Below are 11,547 nucleotides of genomic sequence, written 5' to 3'. Positions count from 1 at the left end.
TCACGGATTTACATATTCCGTTCAATAATAATAATGTAAATAATTCAGATCATCTAGATATATTCAGAATTCTCGATGAGAACACTACCGAATTAGTAACTGTTATATATGGAAATGAAACATTACCCCAAGTGGAGATTGATGGGAAGGAAGTGTTGATAATATTTTCAACATTTCTTGAAAATCATAACTATCGTGGATTTAAAATAAATTATAAACGAATTTCTAGTACATGCTATCGGTATGTTAGTGGGCTATCTGGTAATATTGAATTAGATATTCCAAGAGATAATTCAATGCCCACATTTTGTCGTTGGAAAATTACTGTACCAAAAGGACAAGTAGTACGTTTCGAACTCCTAGATACTGACAGATCTTATAGATTGGTTTCAAATAATGGATCGGAAACGTGAGTATAAAATATAAGTTATTTTAACTATAATCATTTTACATTCAAAATATTATTTAAATTATTTCAATATCACCGCATTCTATTGAAGAACAGAGTGATATTTCCAACAGTTTATTTCTGTAAAAATTTTTTAATATATTTGAACTATATAAATATTATATATAATTGAAACAGTTACATTAAAACTATTAAAGTATTATTGTCTCAATATTTCTGACAGATCGCCACCACGTTCTCAAGTCAACTATTCTCTTAATTTTAAAATCTTCAATAGCATCGATTCCATTGCTAAGATAACTGAATTCTATTTTGAAGACTACAATTCCTCTAACGTAATACAGTCAACCGATAACTTAATGTATATCCAAATTAGAATCGGTCGATTAATTCACTCAATACGCAAAATACATGCACGTTATTCTTCCGACCATGAATCGCACTGCCCGGTGGATATTCCAACTCATCTTACCTCCGGTTTCTTATCTGTAACTGCGGATCAATTCAATTATACGAACTTTTACTGTCGCACTCAATTTTATCAGAATGGCGAACAGACTTTGACATTTAATATAAGCTCACTTGTTTACGGCCACAGCAATACGTACTACCAAATCAGTCCGGTACGGTTTAAGGATGAGCAACTGTTTGTACCATTTGTTGCGCTTACTTCAAATGTTAGCAATATGGTAATTTCTTCTTCTGCAAAGAGGGGCTCCATAATTACCTTCCAAACTGAATTTGTACAATTTAAGGAATTTATGCTAAACTTCCGCCGTCACGAATGTGGTGGAGTACAGCAATTGTCAAACGGTTTTCAACTGAAAAGTCCGGAATTTAGTATTGAAAATTATGGACCTCTAGAATGTGTTTGGATTTTAAGAGCAACTTACACCACATCTTACCACTTAAATGGTACAATAAATTTTTCAGATACTTGTGACCGAGAGTACTTGGTTGTATATGCAGGACCGTCAAATGTATTTCCGGAAATAGGTCGATTTTGTCGCGATGTAACTGACTTTTCTGGTATTTCTATATCCAAGTTATTTACACATGTCCTATACCATGCTGAAAATTTTAAAACATCGGAAAGCAATTTCATTCTTGAAGCACAGACACATATTATATGTGGCAGTACCACCGCAATTCGAGGACAAGTTTCCAAAATCTCAGTTGATTCCAAAACATATAAAAATAATATGGAATGCAGTTGGGAATTTGATGCAGCAAATGCATATTACTTAGTTTTGTCATTTGTTGATAGATTTTTCATTGAAGATTCTGAAAACTGTACAAACGATCAATTAGAAATTCAGACATACGAAGCTGGCATTTGGGTGAAAGCAGCAACATTTTGCGGTCGTGAATCACCTGAATCATATAACACCAAATCAAAGCGAATACGTATCGTTTTTCGAACGAATAATGTCACTACTGGAGATGGTTTCACCATAAATGTTCACTCCACCTGCAATGTTGTCCATGTTCTTACCGACGAATTTAATCAAGTCGTGGAAACCACTCGATTGGCGAACAGTTTTATAGGCAGTCCGCAATGTGAGGTAACAGTGAAAACGGAAACGGAAAAGTTGATAATAGCCCATTTGTATATGGGACTTAGATTCTCTGCTGCAAAAACTTGCAATTATGAGCGTGTTACAGCATATGTAAAAAGCAAAATTAATGGTACCGATATATCGTCTGGAGTTTATTGTAATGATGCAGAAATAAGAGCTCCTAACTATCTTAGATTAGTATATAGTGGATACTTTGACAGAGGTGATTCCTTAAAAATGGAATTCAAACTAAACAGTTGTGGTGGTAACATAACATCACCAACTGTTATTTATCCATTGCAACATGAAGAAAATGAACAGTATGCAGATAATATGAACTGTATTTGGTACTTGCGTGCAGCTCCAGATCAGTCCATTGTAGTTAAATTCAAATATTTGGCAATGGAAGAAAGTTTTAGTTGCTCCTTTGATTATATTGCTTTATATTCGGGTACGAATTTAAATGACGAGAAACGTGTGGCCAGACTTTGTGGTAATATGACAGATAATTCCCCAGTCATAATGCTGGATAGCAATACTGGTGTTATAAATGCTGTATCTGATGTCAGTGTTGGATCCAAAGGATTCTCTGCGAATATTATATTCATGCCAAATTGCAATGAACGCATCACACTTTCAGTCGATCATCTAATTGTGTCTTTACCACGACAGTTCAATGTCACAGAAGATCTACTGTGCCACTATCGGATATTAGGACCACGAGGCTATCGTATTAATATTCAACTTAAACAATTACATATAAATAATCAAACTTCCTGTCGAACTTTAGAAAAGTGTAAGTTGTGTAACTTTATTGAAATACTGGACAGCGCTGCTAACCGACGTTTATCTATGGGAAAATATTGTGAAGATGTGCACACTACCATATCATTATTTACGTCAGTGGAAGACGCCTTAATAAAATTTGATGCCACCAATAAAAAGGGAAAGGTCGAATTTGAAATTGTATTGAACTTGATTGAATCGGAATGTGGAACAGATGAATATGTACTACACAATAATGAGGTATGTATATATGAAGTTTCAGGATGTCTTAAGTATTAACTTAAATTCATTTTACCTGAATTTTCTAGATTTTGAATATTGCATTTCCACTGAAGAATACTAGTGAACTTTATCCACCAAATAAACATTGCAAGTGGAAAATTAAAGCAACATCTAACTTTGTAATAAACTTCAACAAGTTTCTCTTACAAAATGCCTCACAAGTGGATAATAAATGTTTAGACTATTTGCATATACAAGGAGAATATGTAAGTATGAATCACAATTACTTACTGAAATCACCTTTTAATTAATATTATAATAGTTGCATATTGAATGGTTGTATTCTCCTTTAACAAGAGTTTGTACGAAGCATCGCAGACTATGTGATTCCTGATGTGCCGAAGCTACAACTGTAGTTCTGAGAAAGTCATATATCTCTACAATTGCCCTCTGCACACAAAGATATGAAACAAACCACTCTTTACTCTTCACTGAAGTGTACTATAAATATTTCTTTTAATTGCGTTCCATATGAATGACAAAACTTTAAGAAGAGTGTTCTTCATACCTTGAAGTTTAGCATTTAGAATCCCGCTTCGAAGTGCAATCATTAGTAATAAATAGTACGTTGAATATGCATGGTATTATTTGGATGTTGAGTCTGATATATTTCTTATAAAGCAAATCATCAATCACTATAAACTCACTATTCTATCATATTCATTGTTTCAAATCTTAAGTATAAAACAGTTATAACCATTGGGGAAACAGTCATTAAGTCAACTATCTCTTTTATAAAAGTTTGTAGTTCCTTGGCATTAGTGGAGCATATGCTTCTATTTTTCTATTGTAATAAGTTTTTAAAACTTCTGTGATAATAGGGCAAGACCTGACTATATATCCATTATCAAAGGTCTGCTCTTAAATAGTTACTTTTTATATATCCACATAAAACCATAGTAAATACCAACATATTTTAGATTAATGAGAGTTTTCTAGAAATTTTAAATTTTAAGACTTTTTAACGTTCCTTTAAGAGATCACAACCGCACTAAATTAATCATGGTCTCTTAATGATTAAAAAATTATTAAAAATGAAAACAAAATAGTAATTTTTTTACTCGACCGTAGTGGTTTATATAAATCTCATAAGACAGTGACTTTTTGTAAATACAGGAACAAAATAACAGAGTACAAAGTAAAGCCGATTTCAGTTATTGTTTTAGTTTGTATTTAATAGTTATTCATAGGTCTTTCTCAATATATAATCTGGACTAATGCAAAACCATTGCAGTTATATAAACAAATTGTATATAAACACAACATCATTTAAAGTGATTGCAGGAAATTATTCAAAGAGATTTAAAGGAATCTGACCTCATATATACGATTAAAACTGAATATCTTAAAATACCTGGAAAGTGTCTTAGATTGCCTCAATAGGTGATACATTTTTAAATGAGCATTCAAAATGATTAAAACTGTTTGCATGATAATGTTTTTCGAAAGGAAATTGAAAGTATGTAAAATTAAATCTCAATTCATGCAGTAGTGCGAAATTATAATAATAATTATAATATTATTGCCATATTTTACCATAATATATTTGTAACTTTGACATTATAAATGTGATATTAATTTTCAAATCAACTATGTTTTTAAATTTTATTTTAATAATTGCAGAGGTTTTGTGAAAAGTAGTGAACTACAACAACAAAAATTCTTATATTTCTAATGTTTTTATTAATTGAATTTTTGACTGAACATACAGCTGTTTTGTTTTGTTTTGCCAAAAACTCATTATCAGTGGTCTTAGAAATAATTCTTGTATTTAACTATTCATAAATAATTTTTTAAGACAGCAAATACTAGGGATTGTACCTGTGCCCTGCCAAATTTGAAGCTCAGGGTCAGCGTTCATTAGCCAACGTACCCAAAGGCAACTGACTTTTTTATGTTCGCGCATTTTTCCGAAGTTTTGTTAATTTGCTGTGAAAGTTTATTAACAAATTCATTCTGTGTTATATTAGACCAAAATCATAAAGTAGCTGTAGAATAATTAAATTAATTAATTACATTTTATTTTTAGTTTTTTAATTTCAATACCATACTGTTTGTAAAGACATTACTTAATGATTACACAATAAACCACTTACACGATTTTTATTTGTTATTTATTTGTTATTAATTATTATAAACGCTATGCATTTGTCTCTAGCCCTTACAGACATTCAAGTTACTTTGCACTTTTTTGCCTTCTTTCTCACTTATTAGTATTTTATAAACCATAGAAGGAATTTTTCTGAATGACTTACAATGAAAAAATCAATTAAGATCTATTTTAAAATGTTTGAATTATTTTTTTAATGCAGTTATCTACCTACTACTGTGGTAATTCAACTGGTTTCAAACTTCCTATTGATGATTCGGAAAAGTCCATTATTCTAAGCTTCCATAGTGACGAATTTTTTGAATACCCTGGATTCAATATAACAATTCAACATCAGCAAAGTAAGTGATGTATTAAAAAATATTAAATTAATAATATTAAACAACATTTGTTAACAAGTATTTATATAGTTTCTATTATTTTATTATCTGTTTTTTAGCGTGTAACAACAGCTACACTAAATTAAATGACCACATCGATTATTATAGGGGTACATTTGAAGAGGTACAGTGTGTGGATGATATACGTGTGCCGGATGATTACAAAATAAGTTTCTACATGCAATCAATATTTTTTAACACATATAACTGCTCCACCAGTTTTCTTAAGGTATTAGTACCTTCTGATGTAAACAGTCTTATATTAATCAATTATTAATTTTTAGTTTATTGACTTGCATACAAATCAAACATTATTGGAGACATGTCAAGACAGATTTACTTACAGTTCTCTACATACAAACACAAGTGCTGTACGAATATATGTAGACCATTTCAGTTATATAAAAATTGAGTATATAGCAGTTAATCGGTCGTTACCAGCAGGTTGTGGTGGAGAAATATACAACAATGATGGAGTACTATCAAGTCCTTATTATGATAACGATCGTAACTTTTCTAATTGTAGATGGGATATAAAAGTACCTTCACCAAACTACATTCGCATTTATTTTTCCAGTTTGTTTCCTTGTTTTCGATTATTTAATATCTTGATTAAATTTTTAATCTTTCAGGTTTTGATATGGGATCCAAAGTAAATTGTCCGCTGGATAATGTAACCATTTATAAAATTTTACCTAATGGTTATGAAGAAGTATTTTTAACTCTATGCGGCCAAAATTGGGCAGGAGCTTGGGATGCTGTAAAAATACCTAGTAGTCACATTGCAATTGTTTCGAAGAAATCACCTAACTTCGATGGATCTGGATGGACATTAAATTTTTACACATATGATGAACGATCTAAATTTGAAAAAAAATTATTTGTATATAGTTTAATCTAAACAATGTTTTATAATTTTAAATAAATTAAAAAAATTCATTGTTATGATCGTATCTAATCTGACAGAGATTTGCTAATTTGGCACTCAAACCACTTAGCTCGATGAGAGTAGTATACCAATTTAACCAGTTACATGTAAGTTGAAGCATAAATAACAAACGTGTTTTTTTGTCAGTAGCCAAAGTAAAAGTGACCGAGTCGCGCTAATAAAGTTGAGAACTGCGAAGGAAAAATGAGACTTTTCCAGAAAAACACGTTGATGTCCTGCTAGTAGCAATTAGGCGATCTAATAACATCGCATTAATATGCCATTAATGAAATTACGCGCATGGGCCAAATTTGAGAGGCCTCGACTGTTAAGTTGTATAAAGTTTACTTGATTTTATTTTATTTCCTGTTTATTGTAAGTAACAAAGTTAGTACATAACAAAATATGTTCAAGGTTTCTTAGGCACTTCAAACTTGTATAAGTTCTGAATTTTAATTGAATTTTAAGCCTTTACACAAAATCTTAGCATTACGGCTACGGTAAATGCACCTAAATCACTCTATTTGTTACCCAATACACCTTGAGAATTGGAGGCTAAATGCACTCATAGGAGTTTTATGGATTACCCGCGCTTACATTATACCTGCTTAATACATTTAAATTAGCAAGCTGATATATGTGCTTTGTCATATACCTTGCCTTACAAATTTGGTTAATTGAATATGTTATCACTATACCATGTGCCAACCCATATTGAATCTGTGGGAACAACAGAATTATCACATTGGCATGCCTCTTTCTGGAACTCGCAACGAATGACCAATATATTAAAGCAACACTAACGCTTGTCAGCCTCCACAGTGGCCTGTAAAAATGCTCATATTTCGTCTAAAACGCTGAAACACAGATGGCGCCGCCATTGTCAAATCCATATGACGTTTATGAAGTATCAAACTTCAAAAGACCATGTGTAAAATTTCATGACATTTCGATTAGTCAGAAAAAAAGTGATAGCCATTTAAGTGAACATTTGACCATGAGAAAGCGTTTACTCACAGTCGATCAAAAACAACAACGTGTTAATGATTCAGAGCAGTGTTTGGCCATATTTACACGTAATAAATCAGGTTTTTTGCGTTGATATGTGACAATGGATGAAACATGGATCCATCACTTTATTCCGAAATTAAAACGATCGTCATCTGAGTGGACTGCAGCCGGTGAACCACGTCCGAAGCGTCCAAAGGCACAACAATCAAAGGCAAATCGGGGAAGGTTATGGCTTCAGTACTTTGGGATGCACATGGTATAATCTTCATTGACTATCTTGAGAAGGGAAAAACTATCAATAGTAACTACTACACGGCATTACTGTATTGTTTGAAAGCAGAAATTATGGAAAAACGACTGCATATGGCGAAGAAAAAAATTTTGTTTCACCAAGACAATGCACCATGTCGCAAGTCAATAAAAACGATGGCAAATTGCACGAATTACACTTCGAATTGCTTCCTCATCCACCGTATAGTCCAGATTTCGCCCCAAGCGACTACTGGCTGAAATTCATCTCAAATGAAAAAGTGATTGCTGAAACTGAAGCCTATTTTGAGGCAAAAGAGAAATCCTTCTACAAGCACGGCATCGAGAAGTTAGAGAAGCATTGAAATGATTGTAGTGCCATTGAAGGAGATTATATTGATGAGTAAAATTGATTTTTGGCAGAAAAAATTTATTTTTCTTACTTAGTCACACGACTTGTTGAGTGATAGGTTATATGCCAACACAAATAATCTCAAAGAAAATAAATAAGAATGAATAATTTTCCATTATAATACGAATCATATTAAACTCGTATTAAAGAGAGTTTCATCTATACTGAACAGACAATTTAAACAGTACAATAAAACAATATAAATATGAGTTTTATGGTTCAGTTCGAATGGAAGTTATACTCGTACGATTGTAATCATCACTTCTAATGGAAAGATATTATCACAATTCTTATTGTGCCCAATCCAAGTCGTCGCACAATGTCTACATGGTAACCCTGGATTAATACTTGAGTAATGTACTAATATATTAACAAAAATTCGTACAGTAGGCCGTATTTTCAGCATTTTCATATGTTCAGTATGTGGAACACCTGCCAGTAATGAACAATAAAAATCTTCAAGTTGGACAACTATTGTATATGAAATAAATGCTATGACATATGGGTAAGTATTTGAAATATCTGAACCCTCAATACAAAAGTCGCACCTATTCAATTGGCGAAATCCTTTCTTAACTCTGAGGCTTGCGTTACTGGAATCAAGGCAATGCGAAATTCGCAAAAATCTGAATTTAAAGATATAATTGTGATAATAACATCAGTCAGGCAAATAAACCTGAATAAAAATAAGGTTTTGCGTTAAATAAGACTTCATTTTATTTTTAAATTTGCGATACTTCTAAAGTTATCAGAGATCCAATCTACTTTGGGACTGCCATAAATACCAATACGGAATTAGTTTGGAGATCAGTCAAAGAATTACTGTTGTCAAAACAATTGCTAAAAACAACCACCAACATTACAATAAAAACAGAAAATTTACTTCTTCAAAAAAATATGGTGCTTCAAAAAATATATAACAATAATGCATATTGCACTTCTCAAGTGTAAAAGATGCGTCGAATATGCAATCTGGGCAGTTAGTAAAGCAACGAGCTGTTATCCAGAACGTGCTAATAAGTGCTGAGTGTGTCAGAAGCAGAAGTAGAAATTTTAAATGTACACGGCTAACGTTTACAAGGTAATAGTAATTTCCATTTTCACATTATATTATGATTCACATTATATCAACCCTCTCCAAGTGTGGTAGAAATTTACATTTCTAATCCAATTTTTCCACGCCAAAGAAATGTATATTCCTTGGCGAATTCATCGTCCACGAGTTTTGAATTTGACATTTCTGTAATAATCGAAATTGACATTTCTCAATCCTTACATACTCGTCTCAGCTTTCCACTGCTCCAAAGAAATAAATTTATTACAGGACTGAACTGGGATCCGGCTACTTAAACCTCTGCAAAAACGGTTCGTTGCAGGTTCAGTTTGTTTTTCACCCGACACAATCTCTATAATAATGAAGTAATTCTGAGTTTTAAAAAAAGTTTTTTTTAAAGATATGGGTTTTCTTTTAGTAGGTTATGACAAACCTATTAGAATGAAAACCAAACTATACTAGTTTTATCAAAACATTGACTTTATTTCAATGGCTTCACTGGGTTGAACATGTCATGAAATGGAATAAAATATTGCAGCAAAATAGGTACTTTAAACGTTAGCCGTAGAAAGAAGAGTTAAGTGGAGACTGTTCTCCGATGGCGTGATTAAGTTTAGATAGCACTAACCGCATTTGATGTACAAAGCTGAAGCAGATACGCACGGAACATAAGTAATATTATGTTCGACTGAAACCTAAGAAGGGGTTATTCGTCCTAAATAAATAAGTAAATTTGTTAAATAAAGTAAAAACAGTTTTCTAATACTATTATGAAAGTAATTTTAAAAGAATATATAAGAATTGTATAGTTTTTATAGTACTTAGATTCTTTCAGAATCTCTTTGAAACACCACCCGCTACTCCATGAATACGCTGCTGCTCCCTGTAATAATAATATTTAATTTGATTATGCTTAATCGGATTATATTTCTTATAATAGACTTTGAGTATATATGTATATTTAAATGATTATCAACTTGTCAGAAGATTTATAATTCCACGCGACGAATAGCATATATGGTAGGTCATCGCATAGTAAATATATCTATTAGATGACGGTGATATAATTAGTTTTATGTATAATAAACACGATATTAGATTAAATATGACTCGATTGCCTTTTTAAATAGTCATAATCAATTTAAGTTGGAACAAACGAATTCACAAATCAGCTATTAATATTTAATGAAAAGCAAACCAATATTTATTATCAATTGTATGTGAGCTTCTCAAACTAATGTTTGTAAATTCACAAAAATAGATAACTCTCATCATACTCCCTTATCGATTTCGCATTAATCCATATGATCTTGTCTGTTCGTATTTGAACAAACAGAACTTAATGTCGATATTATTTAATCACAGACGTTAACGGTTTTCTAGCTTCAGGCAATCTGTTTGGAATTAAGTAATTTTATGGTGTGTTGTTGAAGAAAATTTCAAGATAACGCAAATTTTTCAAGATATTCCTGCACATCCATATACATATAAAGATGATTTTATACCTTTTATTTATCTGAATGTAAAATTATATTTTTGGTACCACTTATTAAAAATATGCACAAATTTTTTGTCAAAAAATACCTCGTACGTCCCGAACTGATAATATTGAACGTCCCTTTTGGTATAAATACACCCACACTTGAGGTTTCCGTTTCAGTTAAAATCGGTCTTAAAATTGCTAAGTTGAGGCTTCAATTGTGTGGAAAATTTGTGAAAAAAATAATTAAAATACTTGAAAGAGATTTTGGATTGAAAGAGATTTTATTATAAAGAAAATAATATTTGAGTGCAAAAAATTTGAAAATTAAGCTTTAATAGTTTGAAAAAACTATATTATTATTACTATTATTAATATGTATACATTTTCCTTCGTCATCCTTCTGTGTGTACTATGTTGCAATCTAGTACTGTGTGACTTTGAACAACAACCGAAAATATTCATTGAAGATGATGGCAACCTCATTTTGGAGGCGGTTTATGATAAAGATATTGTATTTTCTTTATCGCCAAACTCTGCTCTGAATATAAATGATGTCAATTTAATGGAAATTTTGAATGCTCTTCAAGAAAACAATACACAGGTAGAAGCAAATAGCATGGTTTCGACAGACGAATTGACTAAGCAGTTAAATGCCTTTAAACGGGACTTACGCGGTTTAGAAAGAAGGCTTAGAAATTATGTAAATAGAACACGGTTTAACAAGTTAAGACGAGACTTGCGATCCGGTTTATTTAAAATCCGACAACTACAGGGCCGCATTGAATCGATCGAAAGAGATGCTAGAATAGATGAGTGCACTGTCAATAATACGATTCCATGTAAAAATGGTGGCTCCTGCTATGATCAATTCAATGATTTCATTT

General features: G+C 31.8%; 1 protein-coding gene across 1 annotated transcript in view; it reads left to right on the top strand.

The window, feature by feature from the left end:
* Positions 1 to 27: 27 nt before the first annotated feature.
* Positions 28 to 11,547, top strand: part of LOC119666875 (cubilin homolog) — an 11,861-nt gene continuing 341 nt past the window's right edge. Inside the window, exons 1-7 of the mRNA XM_038076184.1 lie at positions 28 to 409; positions 633 to 2,994; positions 3,063 to 3,242; positions 5,349 to 5,487; positions 5,586 to 5,755; positions 5,811 to 6,102; positions 6,159 to 6,409. Of these exons, the coding sequence (XP_037932112.1) occupies positions 297 to 409; positions 633 to 2,994; positions 3,063 to 3,242; positions 5,349 to 5,487; positions 5,586 to 5,755; positions 5,811 to 6,102; positions 6,159 to 6,409 (3,507 nt within the window). The 5' untranslated portion in view covers positions 28 to 296. The remainder of the gene's footprint in view (positions 410 to 632; positions 2,995 to 3,062; positions 3,243 to 5,348; positions 5,488 to 5,585; positions 5,756 to 5,810; positions 6,103 to 6,158; positions 6,410 to 11,547) is intronic.

Source organism: Teleopsis dalmanni, chromosome 1 (genome assembly GCF_002237135.1).
Source record: "Teleopsis dalmanni isolate 2A chromosome 1, ASM223713v2, whole genome shotgun sequence".
Classification (NCBI taxonomy): domain Eukaryota; kingdom Metazoa; phylum Arthropoda; class Insecta; order Diptera; family Diopsidae; genus Teleopsis; species Teleopsis dalmanni.
The sequence above is the reverse complement of the archived record's forward strand: the minus strand, read 5'-3'. Positions and strand labels throughout refer to the sequence as shown.